Source organism: Microcaecilia unicolor, chromosome 1, assembly GCF_901765095.1.
Source record: "Microcaecilia unicolor chromosome 1, aMicUni1.1, whole genome shotgun sequence".
In the NCBI taxonomy this organism is placed as follows: domain Eukaryota; kingdom Metazoa; phylum Chordata; class Amphibia; order Gymnophiona; family Siphonopidae; genus Microcaecilia; species Microcaecilia unicolor.
In genome coordinates this window covers 630,257,162-630,279,903 of record NC_044031.1, presented here as the reverse complement: position 1 = coordinate 630,279,903, position 22,742 = coordinate 630,257,162, and the positions used below count along the sequence as shown (strand labels likewise).

At 45.1% G+C, this 22,742-nt stretch overlaps 1 protein-coding gene across 1 annotated transcript in view; it reads left to right on the top strand.

Annotated features, from left to right (window-relative positions):
* LOC115460494 (testis-specific serine/threonine-protein kinase 5-like) overlaps positions 1-22,742 on the top strand; it is a 93,119-nt gene that overhangs the window by 52,038 nt on the left and 18,339 nt on the right. Inside the window, exons 5-6 of the mRNA XM_030190260.1 lie at positions 2,905-3,037; positions 20,149-20,264. Coding sequence (XP_030046120.1) covers positions 2,905-3,037; positions 20,149-20,264 — 249 coding nt within the window. The remainder of the gene's footprint in view (positions 1-2,904; positions 3,038-20,148; positions 20,265-22,742) is intronic.

Here is a 22,742-nt window from a genome sequence, read left to right as displayed (position 1 = left end):
TCAGATTAAGTCTGCATATTGTATATCTACTCTGTAGTCTTGACCCGTCAAACTCACAGGATATTTCAGCCCTCAACTCTAAACTTACACATGTAGCGCGGGCCTCACCCCTGGGATAGGCTCCATTCCCAACCCAGGCTCACAGGGACAATTCCACCACCACTTACACTCAGTCAATCCACTCTTTCCTTAGTTCTAGTCCACACTCATGATGAGCTGGGAGTGGGTTAGAGTTCCAGAACTGCAATCCAGGAGTTTGGGAGACATTCAATCTCTCGGGAATCAGTTCACTCTCAACCCTCTGTGAATCATCACAGTCAAGACAGCTGGCATAAAGAAAGACAGAGACACAGGAGGATCTACAAGCCAGTCAAGTCAGTTATCAGCCAAGATCGTTTGTAACCAAAAAGGATAAAAATAAGTTAAATATAAACTAAAAGGAAAAAATGGCAATAAAAAGAATAGCCCAATATTGAAAAATGCAGAAAAAGGTGGAGGTTTTTGAGACCCATGACGAAGGAGCTCAATGAAATGCAAAGCAGTCATGGTACTGCAAGATGTGAATAGCAACAGTTGAGTGTCTGAGGTCTTTTCCTCCTTCCTTTTGAAAATAAGAATAGGCTCTTTACATATACACAGTTCTCCAGTTCATGTCTATCCTTGGGGGCAGTGTTATTCCCACTGGCTCTTTCTCCTTCTCCCAGCACTGGCTCAATTTCCTGCAGGCTTAGACCCTTTTCTGGTCTGACCCTCTTCTAGCAGTGACCCCACTCTGGATCCATTCTGGTCTTGGGACTGAGCTCTCCCTGGCTCCAATCCCCTGCTCCCGGACTGGACTGGGTCTCTCCTCTGTCCACCTGTAGTTCACACATTTTGTTGGTTGCTGCTTCAGGAGCCACAACCCCCCTGTTTACAGCCAGAGGTCACACTCCTTGCTCAGGATTCCTCTTTCCTCCTCCAGGTTTCTTAGCAGGGGACTGTCAGGCAACCAAAGACCACTCCTGGGCCTAATTCCAACCTCTTATCTCCCTTAGTAACTCCTCCCTCCTTGTCACTCACTCCCAGGGAACCTGTATTTCCTTGCAACCCCCCCCCCCCCCCCACACACACACACACACACCCCATGACTCTATAGGGAACCTTCCCTTCCAGTAATCTCCATCTAACAGGGGATTATACACACATCACTGACTGGCTCTGGACCAGTAAATTAGTTCTGAACCCTAAGAAATCCAACTCTCTTCTCTTTGCCATGGGCAACCAGACTCCCCTTATCTCTCCAATACTCATTTGCAACACTCCTGTCCCTTTGATCACTAGCACGAGAATTCTTGGATTCACTTTCAATGACAAACTTACCTATTGCCTGCATCTCTCACAGGTCATCTGATGCTCATTCTACAAATTAAATCTGATCTGCTCCATTCAATCTCTCCTCCACCCATCAGCACTCATTTTGTTCATTCATCAGTCAACTTGACTACTGTAACTCGCTTTACAAACCTCTTACATTACAATATCTACACCACTTACAACTCAAGAATATGACAGTTAAAATCGTTCATGAGGCCTGGAAATATGATCTAATATCACCCCTATTGAAAGTATCTCACTGGTTACCACTTCCCTATCACATTACTTACAAAATCCTACTCCTGGTCTTCAAAATTAGCTCCACCGGGGATCCTACTTTTCTTTCATGCTTGCTGTCTTTTTATGTCCCAGAGAGATCCCTCCATTCCGCCATGCAGCATCGTTTAGAGACATCACCCATGCTAAGATTAGATGCTCTGTCATCTCTGTACAAGGCCCTGAGCTCTGGAATTAGCTTCCAGAGCGTCTCAGACTTCAATAATCTCTGGAACAGTTTAAGGTTGAGCTTAAAACTTACCTCTTTATGGAGGCTTTTCAATGCTGCCCCATCAGTAGGCACTGGTGACATGGAACTCTATGGATGCTCCTCCCTCCAATTGTGTTTTCCCTGCCTTTTCTATCCTCTTTGTCTTGTACTTACCTTTCTCCTCTTCTCTACCTTTACATAGTCTATACCGCCTAGCTGGTATTGCTGATAGGCAGGATAGCAAGTCGTAAATAAACTTGAAAGTTGAAACTTTATTATCATATGCTATGAGTGAAGGTGTTGTGCATCTCAAGGGGAAGGGGAAGATATTTTAATGTAGAAATTAGCAAGTTAAATACTGTTAGGAATCCTGTTCATAAGGAATGGACCCTAAGGAGCTTAGCCGAGATTGGGTGGCAGAGCCGGTGGCGGGAGGCGGGGATAGTGCTGGGCAGACTTATACGGTCTGTGCCAGAACCGGTGGTGGGAAGCGGGGCTGGTGGTTGGGAAGCGGGGATAGTGCTGGGCAGACTTACACGGTCTGTGCCCTGAAAGGACAGGTACAAATCAAGATAAGGTATACACAAAAAGTAGCACATATGAGTTTATCTTGTTGGGCAGACTGGATGGACCATGCAGGTCTTTTTCTGCCGTCATCTACTGTGTTACTATGTTAGCAATAATTTTGATTTTATCATGTATTGCTCCTCCTTCCTTTACTCTGACGCCATCTTTTCATTCTCTCATCCTTCCTTAACCTAGACGGTAAGAGAGTGGCTTTCTTCCTGGCTTCTCATCTGCTTCCAGTCCACACTTGCATTTCAGTCACCCCCACCCTCACCCTAGGACTTTGCAGCCTGCCCTGACCATTCACTCCTCTTGAGTCTTGACTTGCCCTAGTTAAGGCCCAGAATGTGTACATATGTTGTAGTATTTGTGCATATGTTTTGCTGGTGTTCTTAGGTATGTTATATTATGTATAGATGTATGTTTTGTAGCATGTGCAGACATGTTTCTGCTGCTGTGTTTGTTAGTAGATGATATATTGTTGGTCTCTGTCCTAGACTTCGGCTTTGCCAGTCAGTGTACACCAAGACATGCCATGCTGAAGACATTTTGTGGCTCTGCGGCATACACAGCCCCAGAAATCCTCATGAGGAAAAAATACAACGGAGAACAAGCAGATCTATGGAGTCTGTGAGTGCTATGGGGGAAGGGAGCAAACTGACAAATTGTGGAAGATAAATTGTTTGCCAAAGAAATCAAAGTACAATTTCCCCTTGAGGAATTATTTCTGGTTTCTGTGAGTTCCCCAACCTGTCTGGAGAGAGCACAATGACCTCTGGAGCCTGTGAGTTCCCCAGACGATCTGAAAAGGGTACAGTGGCCTCTGAAACCTGAGAGTGTAAGGCCATGATAGATGGTTCTTGCATCTTGCTAGCAGGGGCCACTGTGGGCTTTGAAGAGTAGCTGGTTAGTTCTCTGAGCTCTAAGAACACTTCTTGCTGGTGACCATCTTGTTTCTTATTCAACATTTATATATTTATTTATTTGCCAAATCTGTCCTGTTTTGCTGCAGCTAGTGAATGCTTCATTATCAAATGAACCTTTTCCATTGGTATTGAAATTGGCATGTGTTCAACCAGAGTTTAAAAAGGAAGCAATAGATCCTACAGTATTTTTGAACTATTGTACTGTGTCATCCTTGCCCGTTGTAGCAAAATATTGGAGAAGGTGGTTTTAATTCAGATTTTATAGTATATTATAGTTTTCTTGACCCTACAGTTTTCAACAAGCTCAAAGTATAGAATCACTGCTGTTCTCTAGTTTTGACATCATTAGACAGGTTTGGATCAAGTGAACAATATGTTCTAGTTTCACTTGATATCCTCTTCTGCCTTTGATACATTAAGGTGCTTCTTTTAAACTGGCACTTAGATCTCCATATTGCACGCACATCCAAAACCCGATTTTACAAAGCCAGGATACAAATGTCTAACACTGAAGAACATGCATCTGCAAGGGAGCATGATCTAGCCATGTTCTGGGCGGACCAAAAATATGGACAGTCATTCCCCGCTGCAGAAGAAGATATGTCCATGTCTATAAAGATCGATGTCGGTAGTTAGACCTGCTATCTGGAAATGTCCAGGGGGCCCTTACTGGAAGGGTCACTAACTGTTTGCACTTACCCTGTGTTCACTGCAAAACATAACACAAGGTAAGTGCAAAAGCCTGTGTGGAACTTGCAAGGAGTGTGGCCAGCATCTTCCCTGCATGTACTGCACAGGGCATGTAGAGCCCCTATAACCCCATATTCAGAGGTTGTGCACCCCAAAACCTATGACTCCCCTTCCCAGACCTCCCATCAGGGCCAGAGCCTGTCCCACCCATCTCCATCAACAGTTCTGATCTCCCTCCTTTATATCCAATCCCCCTCACAACCTCCCTCCATGCCTTCTGATCTCCCTTCCCCATGCCTTCCGATCCCTCCTACATAAACCCTGCTCCAAATAAGAGAGCTCTGGTACCCCTGACCTCTAACACACACAGAAGGTGTTCTCTCCACGAAAGAGCAACGAAGCAAAGCAAACAGTGGATACAAAAAAGTCCTCTCTCAAGTGGTGTCTTCTGAAACAAGTTCTTTATTGCAAAACAATTAAAACAACGACCCGACACGAATCGTGTTTCGGCCGTATAGGCCTGCGTCAGGGGTCTATTCACTTCCAATCAAGAAAGAGAATATGTAGATAAAAATAATAACTGATCAACTTTCTGCAAATGAAATACTCTTGTTCACTTCAGCCTCATATTCTTCTCTCAGTTCCCCAGGCTTGCTTAGGTGAGGCACTGGGTACACTGTATAAGCTCAGGTAGGCGCGAGACTGCGACTCCCGAGTCCCGACCCAGTCGGGCTGTCTGCTGCCCTGCCCTCCTTCTCTCCTGGCGAATCCGTCACAAGCACCAGAAGAGAGAGCGGCGCACGAGTTGCCACTCCTCATGAACCAACCAGCGAGCTTCTCACGCGCCGTCTCCAAGAGCAACTAGCCAGCAAGTACACACCATCCACTGCTCAGTGGAACTTACTGGATGGTGTGTACTTGCTGGCTAGTTGCTCTTGGAGACGGCGCGTGAGAAGCTCGCTGGTTGGTTCATGAGGAGTGGCAACTCGTGCGCCGCTCTCTCTTCTGGTGCTTGTGACGGATTCGCCAGGAGAGAAGGAGGGCAGGGCAGCAGACAGCCCGACTGGGTCGGGACTCGGGAGTCGCAGTCTCGCGCCTACCTGAGCTTATACAGTGTACCCAGTGCCTCACCTAAGCAAGCCTGGGGAACTGAGAGAAGAATATGAGGCTGAAGTGAACAAGAGTATTTCATTTGCAGAAAGTTGATCAGTTATTATTTTTATCTACATATTCTCTTTCTTGATTGGAAGCGAATAGACCCCTGACGCAGGCCTATACGGCCGAAACACGATTCGTGTCGGGTCGTTGTTTTAATTGTTTTGCAATAAAGAACTTGTTTCAGAAGACACCACTTGAGAGAGGACTTTTTTGTATCCACTGTTTGCTTTGCTTCTTTACCCCTGACCTCTACCCTCACCCATCCCCCAATCTTCCCCACCCACTCACCTACCTGGTACCTACCTGGGATGTAGATGTCCAGGAGGGTGCCAGAATCAAAGATGCATGAAGACAGAGGCACTATCTTTGATCCTGGCATCCTCCCAGGCAGTAGCAGAGAGGAACTGTTTTCCCATTACAGTGGTCCTAGGTGGCATCTACAGTGGGGGAAATAAGTATTTGATCCCTTGCTGATTTTGTAAGTTTGCCCACTGACAAAGACATGAGCAGCCCATAATTGAAGGGTAGGTTATTGGTAACAGTGAGAGATAGCACATCACAAATTAAATCCGGAAAATCACATTGTGGAAAGTATATGAATTTATTTGCATTCTGCAGAGGGAAATAAGTATTTGATCCCCCACCAACCAGTAAGAGATCTGGCCCCTACAGACCAGGTAGATGCTCCAAATCAACTCGTTACCTGCATGACAGACAGCTGTCGGCAATGGTCACCTGTATGAAAGACACCTGTCCACAGACTCAGTGAATCAGTCAGACTCTAACCTCTACAAAATGGCCAAGAGCAAGGAGCTGTCTAAGGATGTCAGGGACAAGATCATACACCTGCACAAGGCTGGAATGGGCTACAAAACCATCAGTAAGACGCTGGGCGAGAAGGAGACAACTGTTGGTGCCATAGTAAGAAAATGGAAGAAGTACAAAATGACTGTCAATCGACAAAGATCTGGGGCTCCACGCAAAATCTCACCTCGTGGGGTATCCTTGATCATGAGGAAGGTTAGAAATCAGCCTACAACTACAAGGGGGGAACTTGTCAATGATCTCAAGGCAGCTGGGACCACTGTCACCACGAAAACCATTGGTAACACATTACGACATAACGGATTGCAATCCTGCAGTGCCCGCAAGGTCCCCCTGCTCCGGAAGGCACATGTGACGGCCCGTCTGAAGTTTGCCAGTGAACACCTGGATGATGCCGAGAGTGATTGGGAGAAGGTGCTGTGGTCAGATGAGACAAAAATTGAGCTCTTTGCATGAACTCAACTCGCCGTGTTTGGAGGAAGAGAAATGCTGCCTATGACCCAAAGAACACCGTCCCCACTGTCAAGCATGGAGGTGGAAATGTTATGTTTTGGGGGTGTTTCTCTGCTAAGGGCACAGGACTACTTCACCGCATCAATGGGAGAATGGATGGGGCCATGTACCGTACAATTCTGAGTGACAACCTCCTTCCCTCCGCCAGGGCCTTAAAAATGGGTCGTGGCTGGGTCTTCCAGCACGACAATGACCCAAAACATACAGCCAAGGCAACAAAGGAGTGGCTCAGGAAGAAGCACATTAGGGTCATGGAGTGGCCTAGCCAGTCACCAGACCTTAATCCCATTGAAAACTTATGGAGGGAGCTGAAGCTGCGAGTTGCCAAGCGACAGCCCAGAACTCTTAATGATTTAGAGATGATCTGCAAAGAGGAGTGGACCAAAATTCCTCCTGACATGTGTGCAAACCTCATCATCAACTACAGAAGACGTCTGACCGCTGTGCTTGCCAACAAGGGTTTTGCCACCAAGTATTAGGTCTTGTTTGCCAGAGGGATCAAATACTTATTTCCCTCTGCAGAATGCAAATAAATTCATATACTTTCCACAATGTGATTTTCCGGATTTAATTTGTGATGTGCTATCTCTCACTGTTACCAATAACCTACCCTTCAATTATGGGCTGCTCATGTCTTTGTCAGTGGGCAAACTTATAAAATCAGCAAGGGATCAAATACTTATTTCCCCCACTGTACATGTCGGATAAGTCTCAGGTGGGTGGCTGGGGGAGGTTTCAGGGTATGGTTTTGAGTAGGAGAGATCTGAGGGATTGAGGATTCAGGAGGTGGATCAGAAGGCATGGGGATAAAGAGGAGGACTGGACATAATGGGAGGGTCAGGTGACAGCAATAGGAGATGCAATATCCTTTCGCATTGAGGATGTGTCTCCAGGGGCTTCTGCCCAGGAAAGAAGGGTTAGGACTGCCATATTAGCTGGAGATTCAATCATTAGGCATGTAAATAGCTGGGTGGCTGGTGGACATGAAGATTGCCTGGTCACTTGTCTGCTTGGTGCAAAGGTGGCAGACCTCACGCATCACCTAGATAAGATTTTACACAATGTTGGGGAGGAGCCAGCTGTCTTGGTACATGTGGGTACCAACGACATAGGCAATGTGGGAGGAAGGTTCTGGAAGGCTCTTAGGTAGAAAGCTGAAATACAGAACCTCCAGGGTAGTATTTTCAGAAGTGCTCCTGGTGCCACACGCAGGACCCAAGAGGTAGGCAGAGCTCCGAAGTCTCAATGCATGGATGAGATGATGATGCATAAGAACATAAGAATAGCCATACTGGGTCAGACCAATGGTCCATCTGGGCTAGAAGGACCATTGATCTGACCCGGTATGACTATTCTTATGTACTTATGTTGCCATGTGCTGTGAAATGGATGTCTCTGTGCCTGTTGTTTCCCTGTCCATATTTTAGATGAGTTTCTTTCTAAAATGGATATTCTTGCTGCACATACCATGCATTTAGAACGGGTTCTACACTGGCAGATCCTGCTCTAAAATTAAAGGGGAACTTCAGACATCCCACTTGGACATCTGATTTCCCATCTAAACATTCTTTCTAAAATGCTCTTCCACATCACTGGATTCTTTTGGATAGGCTGAGACCAGTGGGGTTCGTTGGTATAGTTTTTATTTTTGTTGTTTATTTGTTTGAGCAACAAGTTTTTTTGTCAGTAATTTTTCTAGCAAGTATTTGCTTGTGGCAGGAGTTCCTCAGAGCTCTGCAGTTTTGTTCTATTTGTATCTGGTTCTAGTATGTCATCTGCTTGCAATCCTTAATGTTCATTACCATATATTTTATTTATTTATTAATTTGGATTTTGCTCATACCTTTTCAGTAGTAGATCAAGGTGAGTTACATTCAGGTACACTGGGTATATTTACACTGACATATTTATGTTGACAACATCCAGTTCTTCTTTTCCATTCAACCATCCCTTTCAGGGGCTTTCATGTTTGAGGCAAAATGCCCTTGCGTTATTGAGGGATGAATGTTTAATAACAGATTAGCTACTGTGTCAGCAAATCAGCAATTATGGTCTTAGTCAAGTTGAAGGTTTTGGATTACCCAGATGAGGGAAAGTTGAGAGACCTTCATGTTCCCCCTGGGGATATTACTGGACCCGTCTTTACCTATGAAGCCTCATGTTGGTGAGATTATGCGGACATGTTTTTTAAAGTTATGATTATCTCACCTCAAGTTGTATATATATAAAAAGTCCTGTTGTGAACCACTAATTTTTGTCATATTTGGATTATTGCATTGGTTCTCAAACTTGGTCCTGGAGGCACCCCAGCCAGTCAGGTTTTCAGGATATTCACAATGAATATTCATGAGAGAGATTTGCATGCAATGGAGGCAATCAGGCTTATTTTTGAAAGAGAAAGACACCCATATTTCGACCCAAATCGGGAGATGGGCGCCTTTCTCTCATGGGTGCCCAAATCGGTATAATCGAAAGCCGATTTTGGGCGCCTCCAACTGCAGTCTGTCATGAGAATGGACAAAGTTGACAGGGGCATGTCGGAGGCGTGGTGAAGGCGGGACTGGGGCGTGTTTATCGGCCGAGGAGAGATGGGCGCGCTCGGCCGATAATGGAAAAAAGAAGGGCGCCAGAAGTGAGAATTTGGGTCACTTTTCTGGACCCTTTTTTTTCACGAACAAGTCCCCAAAAAGTGTCCCAACTGCCCAGATGACCACTGGAGGGAATCAGGGATGACCTCCTCTGACTCCCCCAGTGGTCACTAACCCCCTCCCACAAAAAAAAAATAACTTTAAAAACTTTTTTGCCAGCCTCAAATGTCATACCCAGCTCCCTGACAGTAGTATGCAGGTCCCTGGAGCAGTTCTTAGTGGGTGCAGTGGACTTCAGGCAGGTGGAACCAGGCCCATCCCCCCCCTACCTGTTACACTTGTGCTGGTAAATGGGAGCCCTCCAAACCGCCCCCAAAACCCACTGTACCCACATCTAGGTGCCCCCCTTCAGCCATAAGTGCTATGGTAATGGTATAGAGTTCTGGGGAGTGGGTTTTGGGGGGGGATTTGGGGGGGCTCAGCACCCAAGGTAAGAGAGATATGGACTTGGGAGGTATTTTAATTTTTTTTTTAATTGTTACAAGTGCCCCCTAGGGTGCCTGGTTGGTGTCCTGGCATGTGAGGGGGACCAGTGCACTACGAATCCTGGCCCCTCCCACGACCAAATGCCTTGGATTTGTTCGTTTTTGAGCTGGGCGCATTCAGTTTCCATTATCGCTGAAAATCGATACCGCCCAGTTCAAATCCGCCCAAATCCGATGCATTTGCCCGGCACGAACCGTATTATCGAAACAAAAGATGGACGCCCATCTTTTTCGAAAATACGGTCTGGCCCGCCCCTTCGTGGACCCATCCTCGGAGATAGACGCCCATGGAGATGGGCGTTCGCATTCAATTATGCCCCTCAATGTATCTTGATGTTTTTAGGGCTTCCTGATTCCTCCCTGAAGGCCCTTCAGATGGTGCAGAATGCAGCTGCACAATTTATAACTGGTGTGTCACATTTTTACCCCTTGTCTGCTAGCACTGCATTAGCTTCCAGTGAAATGAGAAGTTGTATTTAAAATATTCTATCTGATTTACTGTATTCTTTCAGGAGATTCTTCTCAGTACCTGAACATGGTTTTGAAAAGGTATAAATGGTAAATCTGCGCTGTTCTCAGGTCTGTGGACACACAGTTATTACATATTCCATCTATTTGGCTACCTCATTTCACTTTTCCATTCCACTTTTGCTCTAGCAAGTAGTAAGGAATGGAACAAGTTGCCAACTGAATTAAGATTCATTGAGATGCTGACGACACTCGAGGGAAGAAGCTAAAAGCTTGTTTGTTCAGAAAGACCACTCTCTTCAATGATGAGAGTTAATATCCTGGTTACAATATTGGGCAGTTAAGGTCTGAGTATTTTATGTACTGCACAGGTAGCTCACACTTAGTCAAATGCTAAGATACTATTTGTCTATATCTGTTTGAGTTTTATATGGTTTCATTATGTATATTGTTTTGTAATATGCATTGCGTGTTGGAAAGCATGGCTATTAATACTTTTTTTTAATGAATTAATCAAATATTTACAATCCTTCAGGTTACAGGTTACCAGAATTTGCTGTTATGGCACAGTCAGCCAAAGGTTAAGTAGTTCTGTTTCAGGAATGGGCACATTCTGGCAAGGTGAGTCTGGAAGGCTCCAGCCAGACCGGGTAGACACCTTCTGCCTGCATAAGCCACCACCCCTTGGAAGGCTTCAACCCACAGGCAGGAAAACCTGAGTAGAGCTAGGCAGAATTTGCTGGAACCCAAACAAGTTGAGGCCAAAGTACAATGCAAGTAGAAGGCTGGACTTGAACACTGAAGTGGTTCTTGAAGCAGAATTCACACAAAGAAAGCATGGACCATAGGAATGCCAACTAGATCCAGATTCACCTGACAGGTTTGATCCAGTCCTGGGCTTACCCCACTGCATGCAGGGACTTGTGGTTCTGATTTCTCCATTGGATTTCCTAAAAAAAGCAAGACTACAAGTCCCTGCATGTATTGGGGTAAGCCCAGGGCTGGATCTAGTTGGCAACCCCAATGGAAAGTGACCAAATTTTGGCAACCTGTAACCAGAACCTCTGGAATTATGTATATAAGCTCAACAAGAAATAAGATGGCTGCCAATAGGAAGTGTGGGTCATAGAGTTGAGAGGAATAACTCAGCTAGGCTTGAAGGCTCACAGAGGCTCCTGCTGGCAGGGAGGCAAGAACTGCCTATCAGAACCTTATAGCAAGTACCCCAAACTGTCTGGAGAGGTCATGATGATCTTTGAAGCCTGTACAGTCTGTGAGGGGTTGGGGAGGTTCATGCTGTCCTGTCTAAGAGAGATCTTACAAGTGGTTATGCTCTGTGGTTGGCAATTGGGATATATCGTTAGAGGTCTGGACAGGAATACCCAAGCAGAATGGTTAGGCCAGTTGAAATAAAGTAAATGAACACTCCAGTTCTCCAGTGTATGCATAGTTCTCTCGTGAAACAGGCTGTCTTATAATTTAATTTGTTATATACTGCCTGCAAATCTGAAAGCTATTAAAGTGGTATACACTCAGATACAGTAAGGATTTTTCTGCCCCGGGGGGGCTCATAATTTGAGTTTGTGCCTGAGGTAGTGCCATAGGCAGTCAGTGAGTCAGCTGTTTGGGGAGGCTACAGTGGGCTGGAGTGGGGAGGGGCTGGAGTGGAGCAAGATACAGCTTGGTGGGCCAACTTAAAATCCTTAGGAAGGCAACACATTCAGCCCTGTGTTAGCAGTAGACGGCCATTGGGAACACTCTTGAACACAGCTACCCCCCCCCCCCCCCCCCCCACTCACACACACACACACACACACACCTAGTAGCTCTGTTACTGATGGTATTATACACACTGAACACATTCCAGGGAGTTATGTGCCAAAAAAAATCAAAATACTGCACCAAAATAATACAACATACAATATTTGCAGCATTCTGGAAACATATACGGCATCTTCCAGTTGGCCATGTTATATTCAACAGCACTGTAAAAGAAATCCTATGGTTACTGGCAACCATAAAATGATTTGCTTATCAGTGTTTTCAGTAGGTTGCCAAATGGCCACCAGATTTCAGATCTGCTGCTCTTTAGTTAATTGTTGAGTTACCAAACATAATGGTTAGAGCAGCGGGTTCAAATCCAACGGATATTCCTTGAGATCTTGGAAAAGTTACTTAGCCCTCCATTGTCTCAGGTACAAACCAGTTGTAAACCCTACAGGAAAATACTTACTCCTGGACTGTGTTGGCATTGTCGCGTGGCTTTGTAAACAGGGAGATTAATGTACCTGAATGTAACTCACATTGACATGAGCTAAACCCACATCCAAAATCTAGTATTAGGCATATTGTGAAATAATACCAAACCTTAAAGTCATTCATGACCTATAAAGCAGTTACTTCCAAGAGTCACACAACAAAGGCCTACCAAGGAAAAGGTAACACTGTAAACATACCAGTGGACACAAGAACATTAATATATCTACTAAACAAACTAGATTACTACAGATCAGTTCTACACAGATGTTCAGTGCTATCATAATAACTGGCCTCTTTTACACAGATAGACCCTCACCAAGCATGGGATAAGTACCCACAAACTAAAGATAGAAATATGTAGACAAAAATTAAACTAAAATCACAAGAAGCTGGACTCTGCATACAGTGTAATACAGAGAACTAGAAATACTGTGCAAAATATAAAGACAGCAGATGTAAACTTAAAAACGAACACATTCAACTCATAAAATTAAAAATTAGTACATAAAAATAACACTAAAAGAAAAAATAAGGTGATACCTTTTTATTGGACTAATTTAATATATTTTTTTATTAGCTTTCAGAAGCCAAAACCTCCTTCCTCAGGTCAGGATCATTTATTTACCTGAGGAATTTAGAATAGATTTTGGCCTCTGAAAGCTAGTCAAAAAATGTATTTGGTCCAATAAAAAGGTATCGCTTTCTTTTCTTTTTTCTTTGTTCTTTTTTCATTTATTAACTTAATATAGACTAACATTGTGAATTGTTTCACTTTAAATTTAAAAATAAGATTCTTTTTTCCTACCTTTGTTGTCTGGTCATTTAATTTTTCTAATTGTAAGTCGCAGTCTCTGGTTTTCTGTTTTCCTATCTTCTCATAACTCTTTCCAGGTTCTCCTATTCACTTGTCATTTTTCTCTCTCTCTTTGTGGGCCTTTTACAAAACCACGCTATTGTTTTTAGCTCCTGCTGAAAATCAGTGTGTGCTAAACGCTGAAACACCCATAGGAATATAATGGGTGTCTCAGCACAAGCTAAAAATGCTAGTACGGCTTTTTAAAAGACTCCTTTTGTGTCTTCTTCTCCTCTTCCACTACATTCATCTCTGACATTGATATTTTCCATTCAGCTGATTTACTGCCTCTCTGTCCACTCAGATTTCATTCACTCTTAGTATCCAGTCTTCAATCCCCCCTTTGGTTTTTTTTTTTTTTTTACCTGCATCTACCTACAGCTTTCTATCTCTTTCCCTCAATCAGGCCCTCCCCTTTTTCTTTTCTGATTCCCCAATCTGTCACCAACCATTCCCTCTCCCCCCCCCCCCAGCCATACAGTATCTCCTGTCTGTGGGCCTCTCTGTTTTTCCTGCCATCCATGCAGCATCTCCATTGTCTCTTTTCCTTCTCCCCAGTCATGCGGCATCTTCTCTCTCCCTCCCCCTAGTCATGCATTATCTACCCTCCCTCCTGTAATGTGTCATCTCCTCCCACCCCCAGCCATGCAACATCTCCTTTCCCCTACCAACCAGTATCTCCTCTCCTCCCCAGCCATACAGCATCTCCTCTCTCTTCCTTCATCCAGAATCTCCTGTTTCTCTGTTTGCCTACCATATGTCATCTCCTCTCGCTCTCTCTCTTTCTGCCCCATGCCTGTCCCAACCCCAGCCATGCAGCATCTCCTCTCTCTCTGTCTCCCCTCTACCCCCCACCACCCAGGATCTGTTCTGTCTCTCTCTCTCTCTCTTTTGCCCCCACTAAACATTGCCCCTTTGTTTCTCTCATCCTCTACCATGCAACATTGTCTCTCTCTTTCTTCCTCCAGTTCAAAATTGTGCCTCTGGCTCTCTCAACCCCCATCGCTTTTCTCTTTTTCTTCCCCATATAACATCACCCTTCTATCTCTCATCCTCCAGCATCCACCATTGCCCCATCTCTTTCTCCGCCCCCTCTATCCAGCATTGCCTGTCTATCCCCCCCTCCCCAATAATCCTGTCTCTTTCTTTCCTCCCATCCCCCACCTTGCAGCATTGACCCATCTCTCATCCCCTTACCTCACTATTGCTCCATCTCTTTCTCTCCCTCCTCCCCCCTCCTTGCTGCTGCTTCAATCACTCGATCAATGACACCTCCTCCGGGCTGCTGCCTACCCAAGTCTTTGGTGACAACAAGAAGTAGGAATAATTAGATTCCCTTCCCTTCCCTGCTGCTGTCTACCTGACTAGATGAGTGCAAATGAAATAAACCTATGTGCAGGACCAGAGCCCTGTACACACTGCTGCTAGTCTCCCTTCTCCACCACCCTCCCTCCCTGTGATATAACTTACATAAGTGTTGCCATACTGGGACAGACTGAAGTTACATCAAGCCCAGCATCCTGTTTCCAACAGTGGCCAATCCAGGTTACAAGTAGCTGGCAAGATCCCAAAACAGTACAATACATTTTATGCTGCTTATCCTAGAAATAAGCAGTAGATTTTCCCAAGTCCATCATAATAATGGCTTATGGACTTTTCTTTTAGGAAGCGACCCAAACCTTTTTTAAACCCCGCTAAGTGAACTGCTTTTACTACATTCTCTGGCAATGAATTCCAGAATTTAATTACATGTTGAGTGAAGAAATATTTTCTCTGATTCGTTTTAAATTTAGTACCTTGTAACTTCATTGTGTGCCCCCTAGTCCTAGTATTTTTGGAAAGACTAAACAAGCAATTCATATCTACCCGTTCCACTCCGCTCATTATTTTATAGACCTCTATCATATCATAAGAACATAAGAACGTAAGAATAGCCATACTGGGTCAGACCAATGGTCCATCTAGCCCAGTATCCTGCTTCCAACATTGACCAATCCAGGTCACACGTACCTGGCAGAAACCCCATTAGTAGCAACATTCCATGCTACCAATCCCGGGGCAAGCAGTGGTGTCTCCCATATCCATCTCAATAACAGACTATGGTTGGACTATGGACTTTTCCTCCATAAACTTGACTAAACCTTTTTTTAAACCCAGATACGCTAACCATCATTACCACATCCTCCAGCAATGAGTTCCAGTGCTTAACTATTCTTTGAGTGAAAAAATATTTCCTCCTATTTATTTAAAAGTATTTCCATGTAATTTCATCGAGTGCCCTCTGGTCTTTGTTCTTTTTGAATGAGTGAAAAATTGATTCACTTTTGCCCATTCTACTCCACTCAGGATTTTGTAGCCCTCAGTCCCCCCTCAGCCATCTGTTTTCCTAGTTAAAATGGCCTAACCTCTTTAGCCTTTCTTCATATGGGGAGGAGTTCCATCCCCTTTTATCATTTTGGTCGCTCTTCATTTTTTTTGAGATACAGCAACCAGAATTGAACACAATACTGAAGGTGAGGTCATGGAATGATACAGAGGTATTATCATACTTGTGCTGTATTTCTCCCCTCAGCTGTCTTTTCTCCAAGCTGAAGAGCCCTAACTGCTTTAGCCTTTCCGCATAGGGAAGTTGTCCCATCCCATTTATCATTTTCGTCCCCCTTCTCTATACCTTTTCTAATTCCACTATATATTTTTTGAGATGCGGTGACCAGAATTACACACAGTATTCAAGGTGCGGTTGCACCATGGAGCTATACAAAGGCATTATAACGTCCTCATTTTTGTTTTCCATTCCTTTCCTAATAATACCTACTACTACTACTACTACTACTTAACATTTCTAGAGCGCTACTAGGGTTACGCAGTGCTATACAATTTAACAAAAAAAAAGGACAGTCCCTGCTCAAAGGAGCTTACAATCTAAAGGACGAAGTGTCAAGTTGGGGCAGTCTAGATTTCTTGAATAGAGGTATAGTGGTTAGGTGCCGAAGGCGACATTGAAGAGGTGGGCTTTGAGTAAGGATTTGAAGATGGGCAGGGAGGGGGCCTGGCGTATGGGCTCAGGGAGTTTATTCCAAGCATGGGGTGAGGCGAGGCAGAAAGGGCAGAGCCTGGAGTTGGCGGTGGTAGAGAAGGGTACTGAAAGGAGGGATTTGTCTTGAGAGCGGAGGTTACGGGTAGGAACGTAAGGGGAGATGAGGGTAGAGAGGTAAGGAGGGGCTGCAGATCGAGTGCATTTGTAGGTTAGTAGGAGAAGCTTGAACTGTATGCGGTACTTGATCGGAAGCCAGTGAAGTAATTTGAGGAGAGGGGTGATATGAGTATATCGGTCCAGACGGAAGATAAGATGTGCAGCAGAGTTCTGAACGGACTGAAGGGGGGATAGATGGCAAAGTGGGAGGCCAGTGAGGATTAGGTTGCAGTAGTCAAGGCGAGAGGTAATGAGAGAGTGGATGAGAGTTCGGGTGGTGTGCTCAGAGAGGAAAGGGCAAATTTTGCTAATGTTATAGAGGAAGAAGCGACAGGTCTTGGCTATCTGCTGGATATGCGCAGAGAAGGAGAGGGAGGAGTCGAAGATGACTCTGAGGTTGCGGGCAGATGATACCTAACATTTTATTTGCTTTCTTAGCTGCTGCCACACACTGAGCAGAGGGTTTCAAAGTATCATCAATGATGACGCCTAGATCCCTTTCTTGGTCGGTGACTCCTAATGTGGAACCTTGCAATACGTAGCTATAATTCAGGTTCCTCTTTCCCACATGCATCACTTTGTACTTGCTCACATTAAATGTCATCTGCCATTTAGATGCCCAGTCTCCCAGGGTCCTCTTGTATTTTTTCACAATCCTCTTGCGATTTAACAACTTTGAATAACTTTGGGTCATCAGCAAATGTAATTACCTTACTAGTTACTCCCATATCTAGATCATTTATAAATATGTTTAAAAGCAGCGGTCCCAGCACAGACCCCTGGGGAACCCCACTATCTACCCTTATCCATTGAGAATACTGACCATTTAACCCTACTGTCTGGTTTCTATCTTGTAACCAGTTTTGAATCCACAATAGAACACTACCTCCTATCCTATGACTCTCCAATTTCCTCTGGAGTCTTTCATGAGGTGCTTTACAAAATGCCTTTTGAAAATCCAGATACACAATATTGACTGGCTCACCTTTATCCATATGTTTGTTCACCCCCTTCAAAGAAATGTAATAGATTGGTGAGGCAAGATTTCCCTTCACTAAATCCATGTTGGCTTTGGCTCTGGCTCATTAATCCATGCTTTTGAATATGCTCTGTAATTTTGTTCTTTATAATAGTCTCCACCATTTTGCCCAGCACTGATGTCAGGCTCACCGGTCTATATTTTCCTGGATCTCCTTTGGAACCTTTTTAAAAAATCGGCATTACATTGGCCACCCTCCAATCTTCCAGTACCATGCTCGATTTTAAGGATAAATTACATATTACTAACAATGGTTCCGCAAGTTCCTGTTTTGGGAAAGGAGGAAGAGGAAGGATACTTGCAGCGGCATGCACATGGCTCTGGCCTAACAGATGGTTTTGTTTCATTTCTGCTCACCCACTTGGGCAGACAGTGGCAGGGAAGGGAAGCTGGCAGTTCCTATTTGTTGTTGCTGCCGCAGACCCAGACAGAAGAGCATGAAGGTAGGGAGGTTGGTAAGCTAGCAGTTGCGGCTGTGGAGGCTTAGCCTCCCCATGTCTTTTATATGAGGTTCCTGTGTTTTCTGCCTTCATTTACTCTTCAGACTGTCCAAGATTCGCACAGGCTCCAGAGGTCATACTTAACACATGTAGAAACTGTCAGGTCGATAAAGTAATCTGGATCTGAGCATTCCACTATATGACTTGCCCAATCATTTCAGCACCAGCTGAGAACCAGAGAAGCTGGGTTCAAATCCCACTGCAGCTTCTTGGGATCTTGGGTAAGTCAATAAACTCTGAAGACAAAATTGGCCTCTGCCCAGCTGAGATTCTTCCACTTTAGACAGATGAGTGTACGAGTATGCAATCCAATACCAGATCTTCACCCCCCCCCCTCACACACCATATCTTTCACCTGAATCTTCAATCCTTCCCTACCTCAGCCCTTCATATCAATTTGTAGCACTTCCTGAATCTGTTCAAATACTGGCCTTCACCACCTCCACTCAGAAACCATTTCGGGTTCCTAACTTTGTCTTTGAATCTTACTAGACCACTTAATCCTAGACCGAGGATATCCTCCATTTTCTAACAATAAACACAGCCACCATGGGAGGAAAGTCAGAGAGTTCTTTAAGGAGACCCCGGGACAGCGGCCCTCAATATCGAGCCTGCATAAGCTTCTTTGGGTATTAGACCCGCAGAGACATACTGAAGCAATCACCACTCGATGGGCCCGTGACATGCAGAGACCCGGTTTGACTTTAGATTATACAAAGTTGGTGTCCCGAATCCCGGAGATCTCTGTGAATGCGAGTATGCGGGAATGTCAATTTCGAATTCTACACAGGGCTTATATGACCAAGACGCAGCTGTTTAAGATGGGAGGGGTGCCTGATCCACTCTGCTCTAAGTGTCAGCGGCAGGAAGGCACACTGTACCACTGTCTTTGGGGTTGCACTGCCACACAAAAATATTGGCATCAGATCATAGAATATTTGGAGGGGTTGGTACAGTCTCGAATAAGTTTTACTCCTCTGGGGATACTATTTGATAAATATGAGCTTTTTGTCTTCCAGAAGAGGGGCTCGAGACAGTTGATCCGCAGGGCCTGTTTGATGGGGAAAAAAGTGATTATGCATGGGTGGGTCTCTGCGGACCCACCTGATTTTTTGCATTGGAGAAACAGATTTCACAATCTTCTATTGCATGAGCGAAGGGCGGTGGGACCCTCACAGAAGAAGAGGACACAGTTTCTGGAGACTTGGGGTCCCTATATCCAGTCTCTGACTCCACGTCTCTGACTCAGTGTTAAACGGTTTATAAGTTTTTTTTTTGTTTGTTTGTTTGTTTGTTTTTAAGGGGGGAGGGGGAGTTTAAAGGAGGGGGGAAGGTATAGGATGTATTACTTGGATGCAAATGTGCCTTATTATGGAGAATCTTTAGTTGCATCGTTGTGGGTGGGGGATGGATTCATGGGAAGGGGGTGGGGGGAGGGGGGACAGGGAAGGAGGGGATTACACCTAAAACATAAATTTACTTTGAATTATTCTTGAGTGTTCTGTACATGTAAAAAATCCCATAGAGTATGGACTAGTATTGGAGGGTGTGAACTTACTGCAAGCCTATGTTTGTACTTCTTGTGAATGGTGTAATGTTTGCACTGTGTCAGTTGGATCTTAATAAAAGTGTTGAAACATAAACACAGCCACCATAACCAGCAAGACGATTATCCAAGATACCTGAACTCCTCGTGTTCACTGCAGTATGGGGTGGTAACCATGGCCTCCTCATACAGGTTATCTCTATGCCTTCTTGGAAGTCTAATGCAATCGTTACATAAGGACTTCTGGGATGTTAGAGAACTATGGCCAGTTTCAAAGGATGCACTGACCTCGAGAACCCATTATATTTATGTTTAGCTGTATCTTAATATACCGGAGTAGCTTAACAGTTAGTGCTGAGAACCAGGCTGAGAACCAGGTTTAGTTCCCGCTGTGGCTCGCTTAATCCTTCATTGCCCCAGGTACAAGACCTAGATTGTGAGCCACCTAGGGACAGAGAAAGTGTCTGTATATAATTGTACCACAGAAAGGGGTATATCAAATGCTTGACTCTTACCCTTCTTGCAGTAGCAGTTTACAATACAATGTATGTAACATCTTGGAGCAGTCTACACTTGGCTGATTGTTGAGCCCCAGTCATAGACTTTTCTGATCCTTTTCTTTATCGCTCTTTGTGCAGTGGAGTCATACTATATGCCATGGTAACTGGAAAGCTTCCCTTCAAAGAAAGACAGCCCTGCAAGATGCTGCGCATGATTAAACGTGGACTGACCTTCCGATGTGCCGTCTCACAAGGTGAATGACAATAAGCTCTATCCAGCTGTACTCAGAAAAAGTCACACTTCCACATTTATCAGCACAACAAAGAGTGACCCTGTGCAGAGCAACACTTAAGGCCACCTGGCCAGGCATCTTATGGATATTTGTGATCTGTCATATTTAAGAACTGAGGCCCAGATGCATCAACCATACGTTAAAAAATCAAAAACATAAAAGTCCTTACCGAAGTTGAAAAAACGAAGAATGCACTAAAAACAGAAGTCCCACATGTTCGGTACGGTATTTGAAAGTCAAATGCATTACAGAAGTGTAATCCCCGTCATTAATCTGCCCGTAAAGCATGCGCAGAGCAGCCAAGCGTTATGCTAGCTGCTCTGCGCATGCCACAAACGTCAAAACCCAAAACAACAAAAAAAACACGTTGAAAATAAGTTACCCACATCAAAGGAGGGCGGGCCCAGGAAGAACAGAGGGACATCGGAGAAGGCAGCACTGATCGCCGATCAGCTGTTCTTGCCCTTGCAGCACCTTCACACAGAGGTGAGAGGCGCTGCGCAGGCTGGTAAAGCGGGAGGGGGGGAGCGGCGGCGACGAGCTCAGGGGGGCAGGGCACGGGGCGGAGGATGGTGGGAGGCGGAGCTGTGGAAGAAGGAGAAAAACAGAGAGAGGAAGGGAGGGGGACCGGGGCTGCTAAACTTTGGTTTTTTGTTTTTATTTTTTATTTAATACATGCGGAAGCGGGGAGCAGCGGCGACCTCGGGGGGGGGGGTCGTGGGCAAGGCCGTCCATACAGGACGCTCCTGACGAGTGCGCTTGCCCCCTCCCAGTCCTTTTTTACTACTACTACTTAACATTTCTAAAGCGCTACTAGGGTTACGCAGCGCTGTACAATTTAACAAAGAAGGATAGTCCCTGCTCAAAGGAGCTTACAATCTAAAGGACAAAATGTAAAGTTGGGACAGTCTAGATATCCTGAATGGAGGTATAATGGTTATGTGCCGAAGGCGACATTGAAGAGGTGGGCTTTGAGTAAGGATTTGAAGATGGGCAGCGAGGGGGCTTGGCGTATGGGCTCAGGGAGTTTATTCCACGCATAGGGTGAGGCAAGGCAGAAAGGGCGGAGTCTGGAGTTGGCGGTGGTGGAGAAGAGTACTGAGAGGAGGGATTTGTCCTGTGAGTGGAGGTTACGGGTAGAAGCGTAAGGGGAGATGAGGGTAGAGAGGTAATGAGGGGCTGCAGATCGAGTGCATTTGTAGGTAAGTACGAGAAGCTTGAACTGTATGCGGTACCTGATCGGAAGCCAGTGAAGTGACTTGAGGAGAGGGGTGATATGGGCATATCGGTCCTGACACAAGATAAGACGTGCAGCAGAGTTCTGAACGGATTGAAGGGGGGATAGATGGCTAAGTGGGAGGCCAGTGAGGATTAGGTTGCAGTAGTCAAGGCGAGAGGTAATGAGAGAGTGGACGAGTGTTCGGGTGGTATGCTCAGAGAGGAAAGGGCGAATTTTGCTGATGTTATAGAGAAAGAAGCGACAGGTCTTGGCTATCTGCTGGAGAGGGAGGAGTCGAAGATGAGTCCGAGGTTGCGGGCAGATGAGACGGGGAGGATGAGGGTGTTATCAACAGAGATAGAGAGAGGAGGGAGAGGAGAAGTGGGTTTGGGTGGAAAGACAATAAGCTCGATCTTAGCCATGTTCAGTTTCAGGTGGCGGTTGGACATCTAGGCAGCAATGTCAGATAGGCAGGCTGATACTTTGGCCTGGGTTTCCGCAGTGATGTCCGGTGTGGAGAGGTAAAGCTGGGTGTTGTCAGCATAAAGATGATATTGGAAACCATGGGATGAGATCAGTGAACCCAGGGAAGAGGTGTAGATTGAAAAAAAGAAGGGGTCCAAGGACAGATCCCTGAGGAACTCCAACAGAGAGCGGGTTGGGGGTGGAGGAAGATCCTTGAGAATGTACACTGAAGGTGCGGTGGGAGAGATAAGAGGAGAACCGGGAGAGGACAGAGCCCTGGAATCCAAATGAGGACAGTGTGGCAAGAAGTAAATTGTGATTGATAGTCAAAAGCGGCGGATAGGTCGAGGAGGATCAGGATGATTTTGATTTTCATTTCTTTTCTATTGTATGCAGAGGGAAGCGGGGACCACATGTTTGTGTTGTTTATTTTGTTTTTCAATATGCCAGCTTGGAATTTTAAGGTGCAGGGGGAAGCAGGGAGATGACAGCTCAGGCCTTTACGACTGCTCTGACCATACATTTAATATGTCGCGGTAAATGATTCAGTGTAATCGTCGGTATTGTTAGTGCATCCCGAATCGTCCACATTACAATGGTAGTTACTCGTTTGTATTCCGTTTTCGTTAGCTGTTTGCTTCATCGGAAAAAGGCCTTTAATGCATGCAACGGTTAAGAATTTCTTCGTTAAAGGGTCGTTAAGGTTTAGTGCATCTGGGCCTGAGTCACTGACCCTCTTGTTAATCCCTCTCTCA